Below are 18,659 nucleotides of genomic sequence, written 5' to 3' on the forward strand. Positions count from 1 at the left end.
GTAACGATGTGTGTTTGGGTACCTGGCTCTTGGAGGCGGCCACCTTTGCAAACAGGGCCTGGGACACTTTGGCCCTCTTCATCTCCTGCTGGATCTCATCGTAGATGGTGGAGTTGATGTTGAGGATGCAGCTGTCTGTCTTGCCGTTCCACTCGCTGGGCAGTGGTGACGGTTTAACCTGTTAATAAAAACAAGAGAAAGTTGATTTAACGACTTTATTAAAATCTAATCTGCTCTTAGATATGGAATTCTATTTGTATTTGACACACGTGGACCTGGAAACTCCACTCTGCCTGAGATTTTTTTATTAGTGTCATGTGACAGTCGGTTTACTAAATACTGCCAACAGAGTAACGTAATGTATCTTTATTGTTCCAGACTTTCTGATAACACTTTGCACCAAAAGACAGAAAAATGAATATTTGCCGTGCACCTGAAAGATAACCTCACACAACATTTTCAGCCTCATAAACATGGAAACACTAAAATGGCACTGAACTGCATGTAGGGATATTCTTGAATGTATCTGGTTGATTGGCAGTGCTGGGGTTGGGGAGGTGAAGGTGTGAAGTTGTTTGCTCACAGGTGAGATGCCCACAGGGATTCTGGGATTCCAATCCTCCGGCCTTACGCTGTTACAGTCCTCCCTTCGGGGCTGGAACACGACACAAGCATATTTGTTCAGGCGCACAAAAGAAAAAAAAAAAAACATAATAAAAGGAATCTGTCTGAACACATGATCATGCATGCAGCCACCTCACACACACACACACACACACACACACACACACACACACACACACACACGCTCGAGTGTAGATTACACCCACACACAGCGCCAGCCTTACTTTGCTCAAAAACACTTAGATGTGTTTTGTGAAACGTTATTATTCTTATGTCAAGCTGGTGATTAAAAAATAAATGTAAGTCAAGTGAAATCAAATCATCTTCATTCAGCGGCTTGTTGCATCTTGACGAAAATCCTTTGACAAGGTAACAAGTATCCTAATAAAAGCATTACCCAAGAACCATTAGCATATGAATCATTCCATACGAGTCTTTTTGAAAGGAAACATCGGCAGGGTTGGGTATGAGTACAAGTAAATGGCATTCAAATAAACCATAATAACACCAACAGCTACCATCTCCTGATGGAACTGGTGATAAAAAAAACAAAAAAAAAAAAAGACATATATTCAAGTATTTGTCTAGACACCTAATATGAGCCCCTTTATGAGTTAAAAACAATCTCACAGTCCTGAAATTTGCGGTGAAAGTGGAATGTCTGAGAATTTCTGGCCCTTTTATCCTGTTTTATGACAGCTCGACACGGGCTCGTCAGTGGGAACAGGAGGATGCCGTGTCAAGCAAATTGTTAAGGAAGGGACGTGCACTAACTGGCTCTGGGTGAGTCGAGCCGAGCCTTCGGTACATGTGAGAGAAACATACCTCTGCATCTGTTTTTATGAGGCCAATAAAAACCCTCCTCTGTCTCTGGCTCAGTTGCCACTCTGTCTGATTTATGTGCTTAAATTCACACCGCATTGCTCCATAGGAGAGACTGGCAGATGGCCAGGTGTATGAGTGTGCAAGTCTGTGTGTGTGTGTGTGTGTGTGTGTGAGTGTGTGTGTGTGTGTGTGTGTGAGAGAGAGAGAGAGAGAGAGAGAGAACAGGTCTATATGATAAATGCCAATTGGTTTAAGTCTTACAGGTGAAGTATATTAGGCCCTGAGATATTGTACTGATGTGCCAACAAATAAAAATCTGAAACCAGAAGTTTTGACTTTTGGACGCCATGCTGTAGCCTTTGCCTTTATTCTCCCTCTTGCAGATTTATTTCTGTTTTATTTTGTTTGGTTATGTGCAGTTCTGTGTGCAGCTGTGCTAAAAACTTACATTAATTCTGTAAGCAAATGATTTACCTCACCTGATGTGACGCTAACAGGGAGCTCTTAGTTCCAAATCTTGGTTTTAGGGACACTGACAGTAAGACTAGAAGCAGATCATTTTGCCAGAACGTTGTTTTCTTTTCAATAAATTCTTGTGTAAGAGTCCCCCCTCCTGCTTTGAGTCGCTGTCCTGCTCTTGCACAGCCTGAGATTGTAAAGATGAGCTGTGAACTGCAAAATGGTCCCGCTTAAGTTCAGCACCGCTGCTTCACAGTGCCACTCTTTCTTTTCAGCTCGGTGTGGCGGCCCCTGCCAGCACGCTGAGCAGTTTCAGAGGGAAGATTGATTTTTAAGATGGGTGGGCTGGTGCTCCTACCTTACTCTCCTCCACACCTCAATAAAAGCCAAATATTCACTGAGGACAGGACAGAAGAAGCCTTTGTCTGCCCCTCTCACCTCCCAAATGCAGCTGACCGCACTTCAAATGGGCTTAAGTGGTAGAAAGTTGCCACATACCTTTCAAATGAGGGACAGTGATTTGCAAGGGTGCAAAGCTGCTCTGTGGTACGAAGTGATTTTGAAAGAGGCACTGACTAAACGATGTTTGATCTTTTACAGAGCTTGTCATCACTGAGTGAGCTTTATTTTTTCGAACTGGGAGGGCTGTTAATGCTGCCTAATGCATGGTAAAAGGTCAAAATTAGCACAAAAAATTATCCATCATTTGTGCACCATTCTCACCTGTGTGGTGAGGGCGGGGATGATGCAGAGCTCATTTACATGCAGGAAGAATGTAAAGTATGCGCTCTGGTGTTTACCGCTGACAGACTTTTATTTGTTCCACGTGTTTCTGATACAATAGAGGGGAATGTGAGGTACGCAACAAAGCAGCGTGTTGGGGTTGTGCTTGTATACATGCTTGTTGTTGTCCCAGAAAACAGAGTGTGCTAATGAGTGCATGAGGTGCCTGTGTTTGTACAGTATAAATATTTAACACCACACAAATGTGTTTTTTTTTTTTTAACCAACTGACTGAATCTTCTGAAGAAGAAGGAAACAGGAAGCAGCATTTTGTTGGACCTTGTCAGGTATGCAGCACCTGTAACACATGCCCGTGTCACGAGGTGTGTTTCACACGTCTGTGTGTCGGTCTGTGATTCCAACACAACGACAGACAGACTCGGCTCACTCCAACCTGCTCTCGCGCCTGCATACCTGCAGCCATCACTCACTGTGCGTAAACACATTCACGAAATACCAACGACATCTCGACGGAGCTGGCTCAACAGTTCAAAGGCACAGAGCGTTTCACACGTGTTGTTTTATGAGGTTGAGATTTAGATTTATCATCCGTGAGTTTTGTGTGCACGCTGAAAACTATAACTGTGCAGAAAATGATGTTTTTCTTTTGTCGGCTGCAGGAACTTCAAGAACTGTTCCTCTCATTATTCTAACTCTCTCTTTGAGTTGGAGAAGTTAGCTGGTCCAACTGTGCAACAAGATTACAGACTTTATTAATCAGTGTCATGGTAATAAACATCTGGGTTTGGTTGGTCATGGGACTTGATTCTTGCGTCCCACAGTTGAAGTGTTGACCTTACTTGCTACCTAGAGGTCAACATCTGGGCTACAGCTACTGAGGCTTTGTGTTTGATTCATCACACTTCTGCCACTGATGAAGCAAAGCCTGCAAGTTGCATCACATCTGCAGTGCATCTGACTCACCCCACGTCATATATCAAACACACCCTCCTAATTTGGTGTTATATTTATAATTTCCCCACCCTGCACTGTTGGCTCCTGTTTGAACCCCTCCACCACCTCGACATCCACTATAAACTGCATAAGCACAGAAAGTTACCTGCACAGGTCGACTGGATGGGGTGCTGATGAGCGGAGCGGAGCCCATGGCGGAGGCCGCCGTGAGGCTGCGCTCCCTCTCCTCCTGATAGATGCGGTCACGCTCGGCCTCCGGCAGCTGCAGGAAGTTCTGCATGGCGCGCAGGTTGACCAGCAGCGACTGGGATGCTGTCTTGGGATCTTCCTCCTTACGCAGGATCTCTGACAGTAAGCCCTGCACGATGAAACCACAGTTAGTAAAATTTAAAAGAGCGGCAAAGAAGAATGAAAGAGGAAGAGAAAGAAAGAGGCTCCCAGAGACGGAAATAGATGTGAAGCAGGGGTCGTGGTGGTAACCAATAAGGAGAATAATCACATTAGAGGATTCTTAAGTAAGACAGAAAAGTGTAAATGGAGACTCTAATGACAACGGAGATGTGACAGTCTCACACACGCTGTCTTTTCTGAGTCAACTGATTATAACAGTGTCTCCACCTCTCATAGACTTGCAGGAGCTGAGCCTACAGAGAGCAGTCCATTATTAATGTTATAAAATTCTCATAACTCTCTGCAGGGCTTTTGTCTGGAAGTACAACAGCACTGTTCTGTCAGTCTGTAGCACTTCGCCCACGATCATTTGTGGATGACAAAACAAACAAACAGAAAACACTTCACTGAAACTTCTGCGCGACCTCTGAACCCGCCACGTATTTAGCACATCTTGGACACATTCTTTGAGTCGTATGCTGCTTCGGATGAGAGCGGAGCTACGCGCCTGAAACATCTTGTCTTGTTCAGCGAGCAATCAGCGTATCCTCTGTTTACTTTTCAATAGCGCGCAATTCCATCATTATGAGACGGCAATGACTCCATTATCAGAGACGTGTGATTGGGCCTTTTCATCAGCTCTTGGCCACACACTGTGCAAACCATCGCTCCGCTTCTCTCACCATCAATACGTGTGATTTGGTAATAAAACAAGGTGATGGGGAAAGCATGTTCATGCTCTTATTTATTTATTTTTAAAGCATTTAAGTCCTCTTGGGCTAATGATCAGAACTGCAATATGTGATTGGCGGTGTTGTTCTCTGACTATTAAAATATATGCAGCCATATGTGTCACGTTTAAAATATGCAGGTCTGTGGTGTGCAGACATGTGTGAACAAACCGCACATTTTTATTGGTGTGACTGCGTACTCGATGGATACACGTTTTCAGAGGACAGATTCGTGGTACATCCTTTTTACGCTCGCGCTCTTCAGCGCGAACATGTTTATCATTCTTCGCCATCAAACGTTTCTGTCTATCTCTTCAGTCGAGCAGTTTCCTCCCCATAGAAAAAAAAAAAAGCGACCTCTGCTCCACCTCCTGCATTGACAGCGGCACCTTCACGCCACTAATTGACACCCCCTCCCCTGTCCTTTTATTAACGCCGACCTCAGGAAGGAACACAAACCTAATGAATGATCCTCCGAAGGCAAACTCTCCAACGGCACGTAACTCCTAACATCGGCCACCAATAAGGCTCTATTTGTGTGGGAGCTTGCCATTTTGCACAAAAACACCACTGTCTGCCTAAGTAACACACACAGACACACACAGACACACACACACATTTTTGCTGCTGTACATTCTAATTCCAATAGATCCTTATCTGCCCTTTTTTTTTTTTTAACACACAGCACTTCAAAGAAAATAGAGCAGCAATGAGGTTTGTTGTCAACCCCCCAACACAGACAGCAGGTCTTTAGACACTAACACTGCCATCTGTGTGTGTGTGTGGATGTGTCTGTTAGGCCTCTGACTCTGAAGTGAAACCACATATTTTTGGCAGGGAGAGAGCGGATGCCATGACCGAACCTGGGTCTTTCACATGGCAGCCTGCCAGCTGTCTTCAAGTAAAGCAGAGGTGCTAGATTACTGGAGTGTGTGAGAATTATGAATGAAGCTTGAGCGGTGGATTCAAACATGTCCCATGAAATCCTACAAATGATGGTGTGATACACTTCCTTTTCAAAAAGGATGCTGTTGCGATGGATACACGTTATATGTTACCACTGAAGATGAAAGCAGAAGTATACTTTTGGGCTTTTTGTTTGAAATTTAATGGTGCCACATGATTCCACAGCTGTTTACTGTTCTCCTTTATGGGCTTTTCCAGGTACCTTTTTCAAACTTTAAAGGTTTTATTAACATCTGAATATCTGACTACAACAGGTGTAACATTAAAGCTAAAAAAAAAAAGATTGAGACAGTTAAATTGTAACTGTGTGACGCAGCAGATGACCAAAATAATTTTAATAAATCCCCCCATACATTTCCTCACAGATGATCATTAATATAAAGACTAAATGATTTAAAATTTTTGACATCACTGATTTTGGACTCTGCGTCCTCACCTGTGTTCTGTTGAAGGCCACACGGGCGAAGACAGCCTGTGAGATGCCGGCCCGTTTTAGCTCGTCCCTCACCCACTGGTAAATCTCAGAGGAAACCTCTGTGTTTGATGCCACCTGTGGCTCCAGAGGCTTGGTGTGGGAGCTGCGGTTGACAGGTGGGTGGTTGAGGTACTGCTGTGACAGGGATTGCTGCGCCAGCAGCCGGTTCACTGCATACTGCTGGTTGAGGATCTGTGCCATCACGAGCTGCTGGTTGACCAGCTGGGGGCTGATGGGCGTGGACACCAAGCCCGGGTGATGCAGACTGGGGAGCTGGGGCTGTCGGCCGCCCGTCTGGCCACCGTGCGGCGGCGGAGCGTGAGGCAGCGGCGGCACCGGCGAGGAAGGAGTCTGCTCCGCCGTGCTGCCGGGGATTGGCTGCTGCTGCTGGGAGAAACCCAGGTGGTTGTGGTTGTGGTTAGAGCCAGGTGGGGAGAGGTCAGACAGGCCATCCATTTCTGCCGGAGGAAGACAAAGAAAAATAGACACAGACAAATTATCGGTTAATTATTGACTTCAATCCCACAAAGAAAACAGAGGAGGAAAAAACAGGAGCGGAGCGTGACGTAAAAAGAAACAAGACAAGAACGATAACAATCTAACAATCATGAACATCACTTTAATGGCACCATAGTCATACTCTCTAATCAGAAGAAATGAAACAGACCCGGTCTGCAGCAGATCAAAGTCTCAAATCTGAAGTCAATCTAAGCCTGTCAGCTTACATTCCTGTTTCCATTATACGAGAAGGGAATTCATTTGTGAAGCTCGCACATATCTAGGAAACCAAATGGCCAACATAAAGCCACGGGAGGTTAGTGTCCTTCCCCTAACCAGAACTCCGCGCTGGCCTCTTCCTCGCTGCCAATGACCGGGTTAAAAAAGAAAAAAAGGAAAAAGATGGAAACGCAGATAAAAGAGCCTCATTGTGTTTGACCTGCGTCTTCCACAAACCATGCCTTCGAAATTAAGTACAGAATGTCTGTGGCCTCATCATGTGAAAAAAAATCTGTGTGTGTGTGTGTGTGTGTGTGTAGGTACAGAAATGATATGTGCGTGCCTGTGTGTGTGTGTGTGTGTGTGTGTGCGCGCGCATCCACAAAAGGCAGAAGCAATACAGCTAAATCTGATTCTCCCTTTGCATCCTTAATTCTAAAATAAGGAACACGAGCTCGCCAATATGACATATTTGGGGGATGATGGTTTAAATATAAAATGTTGGGAACAGTGAACAGAGAAAGGAGGGGTACAGCATGAGGAACCTGAGAAACGACCCTGTTTGAAATATTAAAACAGACCTGACTTGTACTGTCTGTGAGAAAGGAAAAAAAAAAATCTACGTGCCGTCATTTAATGGCATTTTGGAGATTTTTGCGGCATCTCTTGCTTTGGGAATCTTTAAGTCCATAATGGCTGCTGGGGAATATTTTAAGACAGGTTTAAATTATGTGCTTAGAGGATGAAAACAATGATTTAACATTTAAAGTGCTACCCACAACGAAGTGAATGAGCATTTGGAGCAGCTGAATGTTTTCAGGTTACCGCCTCTCTTTAAGGAATTCACATATGCTGACGCTTTTTTGCATGTACTATGCCAAGTGAGTGAGGGGGCAGTATTTAAGAATTCATACGGATGGCAACATTAACACCTCAGAAGTGTGCTGCGGCCTCCACATCCCACAGAAAAAGCATCGTATGAGAATGTGAAAAGCATAAATTGCTGTTAAGGGAAAGCGGGGGTCTTCAAGCTGAATTTTTCAGCAGATGAAAGATTAAGTGCATGGACGTTTTCCAAAAATACCCACAATAATTGTGTGTTTGAGCTGCCTGTTTCTTAACTGTCAGCACGCACAAAACACCCGGCCAAGACGGGTCTATTGAGTGTTTTTCGAAAACAAATGATGTGGGGGGGGGGGCAAAACAACAACAACAACAACAACAAAAAAAAAATCTTGGTAATAATCACATCTCTTCCCATAATCCCTGGCATTCCCTGGCTCTGATGGTACGGCGTGCCTTTTCACTCATATGTGAATGTGTGTATGTGCGTGTGTGTGTGCGTGCGTGCATATGCTTGCTCGCGCAGACTGCTGGGGGGCATGCTCACAACACACAAACGCACAGGCACACGGAGGCATTTCCATGCAAATTGAAAAGAGAAGGGGTGACAGAAGAGCATGGCAGGCCCTGGGAGAAAAAGGCTGCCACAGAAGCGGGAGTCCTCGTGTGGAATCCTGCCACAAAAGAGCCCCGGATTAAACACACAATGGGAATGGGATGTGGGAGGGAGGGAGTGTGTGTTTGTGACTGGGAGAGGGAATGAGAAAGACAGACACTGACCCAACTCCTGCTCCTATGTTTCCTTCCCTGCACTCACTCGCTGGCACCCACTTCAGCTGACAGAGAGTACCTGTGACCAGGTACTTGTTCCCCTTGACTTCAGGCTAAATCTACTCACGAAGCGCAATGTGCTGAAGTAAATGCGGAGTCACATAAGACACTGCTTCTGAAACACAAAGGGTTGCTGTGCCCCTCTCTCTCTCTCTCTCTTGCAGCCTTCATGTTTGGCAGTTCACCAGTGTTTTTTCTCTTCCTGCCATTTGTGGCCACATACAACAGCCCATCATAAATACTGAGGTTGGAGTGGGGCATGAGGTTTTGCCACGGGCATGTTTTGGGCACCTGAAGCTCGTGTGCCAAGGTTTTGTGTCTGAGGTTTGGCTGACATGATGTGTGCGAGAGAGTTTATCTGAGTGTTTGTGTGCGAGTACATCCTGAGATGCTATCGCTGCCTCTCCGTGTGCATACACATTTGTGTCTCTCTTATCAGGACCTGATGTCCTCAGAGAGCATCATGCAGAAAAAACTGTGTGGTAATTATGCTTCTTTAAAAGACAAGCACAAGAAATTTAGATAATTGTTCTAATTGTAAAGGAACTTTAAGTTTAGCTGTAACCAAGATGGACATTTCCACTTTGTCATTTTTGTAGCTTGTGGGTTAAATTTTGAAGGGTAAGAAAACTGATGCCACGCAGAGAATAAGCTAACAGAGTGAATCATTTCCTTTTAATATGACATTAAAATGACTGTGACTGCTTTTTAGATCAAGATTATACTTGTGATTCAGTTTTTGGGAAGGCTGGTTGTTAACATTACGCATGCGGTCTGGGCATTAAGGCAGGAATGCAGCTTCTCAAAAGGTGATTGTGTGTTTATCTTTGTGTAGTAATTTGAACAGTCGCATTACAAAAACCAACGAGGATCACTGCAAAGATCGGGGTTAAATTCAACGCTGTTCTAGGTAATGTTATACCGAGTTTCCACGCAATTAATTTATGCTAAAGCAAAGTGCTCTAGTGTGTGTGTGTGTGTGTGTGTGTGTGTGTGTGTGTGTGTGTGTGTGTGTGTGTGTGTGTGTGTGTGTGTGTGTTTGTGTGTGCGCCAATGTTGCAACATACCTAGTGCATTGGCACGCGGGCTCTCACGGAGGACACACGTCCCCAGGTACCCCTCCAGCTGGGAGGGTTGGCGCATGCCTACACAGTCAAATGGCGGGGCACACACACACACACACACACACACACACACACACACACACACACACACACAGCATACATTGCAGAGTTGTGAGGAAAGAAGCACAGGGTTAAGGCTTTCTACAGTTTGTTTCTCCCACTCCAGCTAAGCAGAAATATGACATTTTAAAACATCAGCATTTAAAACTGAGGCCAGACTGGCAGCTGCAGTGCTTCCACTTTTAAGGAGCATAAAACCAAAAAGAAAACAATTGTGACAGAAAATGTGTAGGAGTATGCAAGAGAGTACTAAAGTACAGCAGGTCTCAAGTAAATAAAGTTCCCAGAGTATGTTGTCACTTTAACTGATGAAAAAAAAAAAAAAAGAAAAAAAAAACATCAGATAAGATATGATCACAACACACTATTTGCATGGAAGGCAGTAAAAACATTCTGATATAATATCTGTGTCTGTCATCACTGGGAGCAGCAGCACAGTGGCAAAGAAAAAAGATAATGCTCAACAGATTGCTAAAGCTAATATCTCAGCATTAAACCGGCTCACAGCAGAGCGGTGTTCGGCTTAATCAAAAGACATAAAAATATATCGGCATGCTATCTGCAGCTTGGGCGCTACTGCTATTATATAACCTCATTTCCCGGAAGGTCAAAGGGGACTTTCCTGAGACTATATAAAGCGTGTGTTGGTAGAAGGTTGATAAGAAAAATCTAATTGGATTTTAGACCGGGCAGCGGCCCGCTGAAGTCCTCCTCTGCCTTTTTGTTCACTCACACAAAACCAAAAACCAAAACAGTTTGGGTCAATTTGGCTCTCGCATTAGTGTTAGTTAAAGCAATAATGTCTAAATCAAAGCTAACACTGTGTGTAACTGTAACACTGTGTGTAACTGTAACACTGCGTGGAGTGAGCTTAAATTATTAGACAACAGAATAATAATGTATTTCTGCTTCATGTAACAGCAGGAAGACAAAGAGACGGATGGTTAGGGAACATATTGCAATGGTGACTGGTGTGTGAGTGTGTGTGTGTGTGTGTGTGTGTGTGTGTGTGTGTGTGTGTGTGTGTGTGTGTGTGTGTGTGTGTGTGTGTGTGTGTGTGTGTGTGTGTGCAAAGAGACAAAAGTGTGAGCGCCATACTTTGCGCCCCTCCGTTTTGCTTACCCATCATATCTTTTGTCTTCTTGAAATGTTTATACCAGCGCCCAAATTCCTGACACTTCGCCGCCGACACATTTGCATAGTAAGTGCTGTTCACAATGGAGGAAATCATACTCTGAAAGAGAGAGATTGATTGAGGGAGAGGGAGAGAGAATGAGAGAGAGACTTTAGATTCTCATTGTGGAAAATGCAGACATAATAGTAAAGCTTGTGAAACATGCAGCAACACTGTAGCTTGTCAAAACAAATAAAATATAGGGATCGAGTAAAACCCGGCACTAAACAAAAAGGCTAACTGAAAAGGATCAGACATGCAGAAATTTGAGATCTTTTCTTCTACAGGTAAAACAAATTAAACCGAAGGAGGGGGGGGGGGTTATCTGTTCTTATTTTATCAAATGCCGATGAGTTTGTCTGAACTTTTCGGGTCGATTATAAGGTCAACTGAGTTCTACCTGTGCTGACACCACGAGCATGCGGCGGGAAAGATATTTACCTTTGAAAGGAAAAGGAGATAGTTGGCTTATTGAATATCAGCACCGGGGGAGCTGGGCGATGTAAACAGATAAACCTCTTTTATTTTGCTGCTCTTTATTTATACAATCTGTTAAAGACAACAACTTCAAGCAGATCGGGGGCCGCGCTGAGCATGTCGTTCTCCGACGCGCGTGTGCTCCCGCCCCCCCCATACAGTCGGCTCTTTGCCCTCTCAGCATTTACTTCAACCGTCCTCCTTCGCCCGGGAAAAACAAAGAGCTGTTTTTTTTTTCTCCTCTCTCCCATCCAGTTTCATTAAAATGAATGTTTTAACACCTTGCCGGCCTCCGGGTGAATAGCGAGGTTGGCACAGGAGAAATTGTTTTTGATTGTTATAAATATTCAAAAGAACCAAACCATCTGTTTTCAAATTATAGGTATGCCATCTTTATCATTTTCTATAATATATGCGCTTGGAGGATGGTGGGGGAACCTTCTGGCAGAGTAGCATGGCAGCGAGAGCATAAATGAACAGCCACAGGATGATTCTGGTTCTCCGGCTTTTCAACACAAAAGGAGGTTAAAGGGTGACAGCTGTGCCATCAAAAAGGTCAATCAAACTCTGAACTCCTGACCTCTGGATTAAAGCCGTATGCACCTCATAAAGCAGCGTCACAGCCAAGTGTGACGCACCAGAAACTTTGGATCCGGCACAAACGTGCCGTCCAAAAAGGAAACAAGAGCAGGCGCGGGTTCGTTTTGTTAAAAAGCAGCATGTTAGGTGGCTTTAAGCACAATTTTCACCAGCTTCATGCGACGCTTCCTCCTAAAAGATTTACTGGGTGAATATTTTTTCCATTGGTTGTCTGAGATAACACCACACAGGAGAGGTTATAAAAGCGAGAGCTCGGTGCTAGCCAAGTCTTGGTTCAGTAATATTAAAATCCAGCTGAGGTTAGAAAAGAAGCAATTACATATTTACACATCAATTTTTTGTGTCATTATTCTTTACAGCAGAAATGACAAAAGATACCAGCTACAGCCACTAATCACACACCATTACTGCTATACCTGCTCGCACCAGGTGGAGTCAAATTCAGCATTCAGCTGCTTATTTTTTTTTTTTTCTTTCAAGGCAAATTCAGGCAGCCGAGGGGAGTCACACTGGTGACTGCAGCTGGGTGAGGACTTGTGCCAACCATGCTGCGGTAAATCATCCTGGCATGATCAAAAACAGGAGGGTGAAAAGGTCTGCATTTGGACTTGTACGGCATAACAAAGCAGTCCTTTATCGATCAGGTTGAAAAGCTTTCATTCAGTGGAAGCCCTGATGGAGTTCAGGTTAGGGTTAGGCAGTCAGAAGGATCCTTTTAACGGGTCACACGTTTAAGCACAAACTGGTTCCTTTTTATATTTACTGGCAATAGGAAATTCTCTGGTCCTACTTTAACAATTTCTATCCAGCCCCCACCCAAAGATCGGTCTGTAAACCGCATATTTAACGTAAGAAGAATCTGCCTTTAAGTCAGGGGGATAATGCACTCCTCTCCTCCAGCCCGGCATCTTTTATTTACAGTATATCTGGGCTTAGGCGGCTCCAGGCAACAAACAAGAGGCCTGCAAAAGACGGCGTGCTTTTTTCTCCCTCTCTCCCCATCTTTCTCCCTATCTCTCTCACTCCCTCTTTCTCCGCCATCTTTGACACAGATGTTCTAATAAACGCTCCTCATTAATCAGCCCTCTCCCTCAATACATCACTCTACCTCTCACAGGGGGCCCTACGTGTGTGTGAGAATGAAACGGCACACAGACACACACACACACACACCTATCCTCTCCCTCTCCCCACCGCTCTGTCACACACACATGCATACGCACTAAGTGAAATCAAGCAGATAACCAGAGCCTCTGCTGCCACTGCGGTGCCAGCGGGAGGGCTGTGCTAGGGCTTGTCAACAGGTAGCATGACTGCGTGTGTGTGTGTGTGAGTTTGCGGGTGTGTGCGTGCATGAGCATGTGTGTGGACCCTTTAAGTGATAGCCATCTGCAGCACAGAGAGCTTATCAGCAAGACCAGGAAGTGGCACTGGGCTACTATCGGTCCCCAACATCTATTCCACTCCCCAACATGGGAGACAGGAAGAGGGAGGAGAGAGTGTGTGTGTGTGTGTATTTGTGTGTGTCTGTAAGAGAATAGCAGTGCAGCAGGCAGGTACTGTAGGCACCCAGCTGCCAGTGTTAGAGTGTGGTATATACACACTGGTAAACACACACACACACACACACACACACACACACAGAGTACAACCCCCGCAGACAAACACACACGGTGCCATTCCACAAACTCACATGAGCACATACACAATTAAACACTAACACGCATTCCAACTTAGCCTGATGTCTTGAATCAGCTGGGGAAAAAAAGCGCATCCCATTTGCAACCCTGCGCCTTGTCTCTCGCCAACATCTAACAGAGCTCAATTATGGCACATATCCACCTCAACTGGGATGACCCCTCCCCTTCCTTCATTTTAACACACACACACAAACACACTCAAACACAGAGAGACACACACACACACTGGCAACCAGGTTATGCCTGTGGCAGCCGAGGTGGTGAAGGCCTGCAAAAGATGGCATTTTGATGACTATTTGCTGCTACACAACGCAGCAGCTGGTGCATCAGGGGCCGCCCAGCGAGAGTGAGCAGGGGGTGGGCAAGAAGAGGTAGTGGTGGCAATGGGAATGAGTGGGGTGAGGTGGTGGTGCTGGTGGGGGGATCTCGTTTGTTGCCATAGTTTCTGAGAATATGGGCAAGGGGGATGCTAAGCTCGGCAGCAACCTCAGAAAACAAAAATAAGCCCGACTGAGGGAGGAGCTGTATTTTGCAGACGCCTCTCCCGGCTATTAACTGCGAATCCTTAAGCGTGCTTCATATTTAGTGCAGGTCAGAATCAGCTCCTCTAGTGGAATGACAACAGGCATTAGTGAATACTGCATTCTCTCCGAGTCTCCTCGTGCCATTTGGAGGCCAAACACACAAAGCATGACTCCCAGCGACAAAAGAATGAAACTAAATGTTTGACAAGACCCCGGACAAAAGAAGCATTTCACAAAATAACGCCCCGCCGCCCTCCCCTCGCTGCTCTACGCCCCCTCCTCCCCTCTCTCTCTCTTCACAGCCCCGTTCAGAGGTGGGCTAATTCTCTTTCACTCGCTCGCTGTGATTCTCTCATCTGTTAACCTCTCTTTTCGGTCTGGGATTACGCAGCAGAATATCAAGGAAACACTAATCCTAAAAAGGTGCCAATCTTCTGCTCCCTCTTGCAACGCCCCTTTCCCCTCCCACTCATTTCTCTCTTTTTTTATGTCAACTCAGAAATCTCAGCGGGTGGGCCAAATGCTTCCTGGCTTCTCACCTTCGCGTGAGACTGCACACAGGCGGTGACATCATTGCTCGCAAGGCGGGGAGTCCGTGTATCGGAGCAACGTGTGGACAACTGCAGTCATAAACCAATCGGGTTTAGGAGGAGCAAACTGCCACTCCGTGGGTGTAACTGGCCACATGCAACCCCACAGAGTAACAGATGTCAAACACCATCATGGCAGCCACGTTTCAGCGAGGCAGACAGAGATACATGTAAGAAGATCATCAGATTATCGAGCAACAACACGGCAAAGCTGCCAAGTTACATGAAAACTTAAAAACTGGATTATTCTTTTTAAGCCTGCTGCCTTAAGTTTTGACTGAAGCTGCCATGAATCTACAAAGGACGGCTGCACTTTCTGCCATTTAAATGTTGTCACTTAAATCCACACTGGCTGTTTAAATGCATAAAAGTACACACGAAGAAAAAAGGTCCCGATAATTTCAGGTCTGCAGCTCGTCCTCTCTGTAAACCAAAAACAATCTTCAGTTTAATTTGAGACTGGTGTGTATGTCAATATAGCAAATATGTGTCTGAGCAAGAGTGTGTGTGCTTGTGTGGTAAATCCTCTGAGCTAGCGTGTGCTCTCTTCTGAGCCGTCTTCACATATGGACCGTAAACAGGGTGATTACCAGACCGGGCTGGGCTCCGCCTGAACGCCACCCAGGGACTCTTTACATCATCAGCACACTGCTCATGCTCGGCTAAACACACACACGCAGACACACACAGACACACACTGAGAGCGGCAGCTCACTCACACACGTACGCACACAGCGCAAATGAGGGTCTCCAGGTGACCATACGGTGGCCTAGGAGGAGAGCTGGCTTCATACTGAAGGCACCTACGCACATACTCCGATCCGAATGCACACACACACACACACACACACACATGCAAAACACAAATAGCACTTTTGCATATGCGTTCTGCACATTGATATACAAGCAAATACACACAGGTGCACGCACATCTCCTTGCACTGTAACTCTCACACACACACACACACACACACACACACACACACACACACACACACACACACACACACACAGACACACACACATTATTGGCCCCTGTGAGAGATATACTGCCATTTCATTCCATTCACTCCAGAGCTGCCTCTGTGATATACTGACTACACCGCCTGTTAATACAATATCTGCGCTAGTGCTTTCTATCCAACCTCCCAGCCGACAAAAAAGAAAAGAAAGAAAAAAGAAGAAAAGACAGAGAATATAAAACCTAAACATGCGAGCGCACATACCTCCAGCCTGAAATGTTGAGAATGAACCAAACGAGAAAAAAAAGAACAAAAAGCATCCAGATTGTTCTGGGTTCAGGCCAGTGTTTATCTCACAATAACCATACGTTCAACAACACCTCTGCTTTTTGGCTGCTGGTGCATACGAGTCTGTGTGTGTGTGTGTGTGTGTGTGTGTGTGTGTGTCGTGGGTGGTAAAAGAAACAAAAAAAATCAAGAGGCAAACAAATGACAATAGCCGGTGATTTGGATTTTCTCTTTCCCGTGTGATCAAACTCACGGCATTTGATAAGTTAAAGACGGAGGTGATGGCGACAGTGATTGTTTAGTTGTGCGGTATGACAGCAAAGGTATAGGGTTGGGCTTTTTTGCTTTTTTTTTTGGAATAAGCAGATTGGTCTTCAGCACCTGTGATAAAGGACATTCTTTAGCCAGAGAGCTCTGATTCATGTCTTTGAGTAACTCCTTGAGGGCGTTTCTTACTGTAGAGTGGCTCCATTGCTCGGGCGGCAGGTCCTCCAGCTTAGGACAACTGTGAAGAGAGAGAAGAGAAACACGGGGATTTGGGGTGGAGGGTGACAGGGAGGATAAGGATAGGGAGAAGGAGAAAAGGGAAGAGTGTGAGGAAAGGACAGACAGGGATAGAAAGGAGAAGAGGGGAGAGAGTAGAGCGTGAGAAAAAACTCAGATGGAACAGAAACTGAGACAGAAAGGCCAGCAGCTCTGATGCTAATATTCACAGTGCTGCAGCTGATTCTTCAGCTCAATTCAATTTTATTTATATAGCACCAAATCACAACAACGGTCACCTAAAAGGTGACATTGGATCTATTTCACATGGAACTAACTGCTGTAAAGGTCCAAACTGCAGCTGCTTCAATCCAACATCACAGATCATAAAAATATCTCTGCGTCTTAAATCGCATACTTTCAAATTTCCACTTGATATTTTGAGTGCATGGCTGCACCACAATGGTCAAAAAGCTGAATGTGAAATGGAGTCCACTTCTTGCTCTTTACGGTTAGCAGAGGGAGGGGAAACCAAACTATTTTCAGCCAATAGAAAGAGGCTCCATCAGTCAGCAGGTGTAATGATGCTAATCCCAGCTAGCTGAGAGCACTGCAAGTAAAACCACACACTGAATGTGTTATTTGTTGTTATATAAAATGTTGTTGTTGTAAAATGTAGGAAATGGAATATGACACAACTCACTGTGTTCAATATGAGACAGCACTAGTAAATGCATCGTGTACAGTGTACTTCATAAGTGTAGTACACTATACATAAGACTTATATTATTGAGACACATGGTTTTACTCAGCCTAGTTAAACTCTCTCCCTAAAACCGACAGAAAATTGTAAATTAGAGTTTACCAAATATCTGAAAACTGCAACTGGAGGCTGTTTTATTCTAGTATAATTTACTATCTGTTTTTGCTGTTCAACCTATCCTATACAAGTCAGAAAATACTAAAAAAAAAAGACAAAAATCCTCGACCACGAGAAGCTCGAACCTTTCCGACTGTCATCATTACTGCTGATTAATTTTCCGTCAGTCAACTCGACTGATCATTTGTCCAATGATAAAGTGTTGAGCTAAAAATTCTGGAAGCAAATTACTTTCCCCAAAAACACCGGGGCCAAACACGGCTGCAGCATTTAGCCGGACCCCGGCCGAGGAGCACGTATGGATAAACTGGCTGGCTCACATCAGATAGGCAGAGAGGAAACCAGAGAGAAAGCGAGCTGAACGCACACGGGTCCCTGCTCGTTTTTCCTGCTGCAAGCGCCCCTCCAAGACAGACAGATTTCATTTGGCGCATCAAGCAGATGCATCTGGAGATTGCTCTGTCTCTCTCTCTCTCTCTCTGCCTACCTCGATCTCTCTCCCTCTTTCAGATTCTCTCTCTCTCTCTCGCTCTCTTTTTCTCTCTCTCCTGATTGTTCTGATTAGTTAATTACTTTATACAACACATCTGCTGGATTGATGCATGAATTATACATCAGCTGCATGTGGCGACTATTATTTCGTGTTACTTCTACCTTCCTGGCTTGTTGTGCTCGGTGAAACAATTTAAGGTGTTACTGGCGAGATTTCTGCTGCAGTCGGGGCTCGGGGGCGGAGGGGGGGGGGGGGGGGCTTTAAGAGTTTGGCGGTGGGTAGAGAAAAAGAGGAAAAACAAATACAAACCAATAACAATATTGACAATTACGTATATACGGCATAATCAAAATGGAGTTGTGTTCAAACAGACTGCCTTTGCTGTGGAATCACGAGCTGCAGAGACGCTGACTGAATTCAGGGGTTTGAAAATGTTAAAGGTATTTACATTTCAGGGGGGGGGGCAGAGAATAACTCTTACTTTTCATTAAACCTGGCTTGAGACATGAGGAAGAGAGGGATGGGAGTGTGTGAGACACTGTGTGTGTGTGTGTGTGTGTGTGTGTGTGTGTGTGTGTGTGTGTGTGTGTGTGTGTGCGTGTCCATAAATCTGTCATCCGGTGTGTTGGAAACGTTACGAGCGAGGAGATAACAGGAGAACGGAACAGAAAAGGGATGCTCGCCACATTCGAGGCTAACATCTGCTAGTAAGAAAACACACACGTGCACACTGTAACACACAAAC

General features: G+C 45.0%; 1 protein-coding gene across 1 annotated transcript in view; it reads right to left on the reverse strand.

Moving 5' to 3' along the window:
* The window catches only part of satb1b (SATB homeobox 1b), a 45,585-nt gene that overhangs the window by 17,972 nt on the left and 8,954 nt on the right, over positions 1-18,659 (reverse strand). Inside the window, exons 5-11 of the mRNA XM_030749943.1 lie at positions 16,440-16,563; positions 10,866-10,977; positions 9,627-9,704; positions 6,130-6,626; positions 3,752-3,964; positions 584-655; positions 23-178 (exon numbers count right to left, since the gene is read on the reverse strand). Of these exons, the coding sequence (XP_030605803.1) occupies positions 23-178; positions 584-655; positions 3,752-3,964; positions 6,130-6,626; positions 9,627-9,704; positions 10,866-10,977; positions 16,440-16,563 (1,252 nt within the window). The remainder of the gene's footprint in view (positions 1-22; positions 179-583; positions 656-3,751; positions 3,965-6,129; positions 6,627-9,626; positions 9,705-10,865; positions 10,978-16,439; positions 16,564-18,659) is intronic.

Source organism: Archocentrus centrarchus, chromosome 16, assembly GCF_007364275.1.
Source record: "Archocentrus centrarchus isolate MPI-CPG fArcCen1 chromosome 16, fArcCen1, whole genome shotgun sequence".
Taxonomy (NCBI): domain Eukaryota; kingdom Metazoa; phylum Chordata; class Actinopteri; order Cichliformes; family Cichlidae; genus Archocentrus; species Archocentrus centrarchus.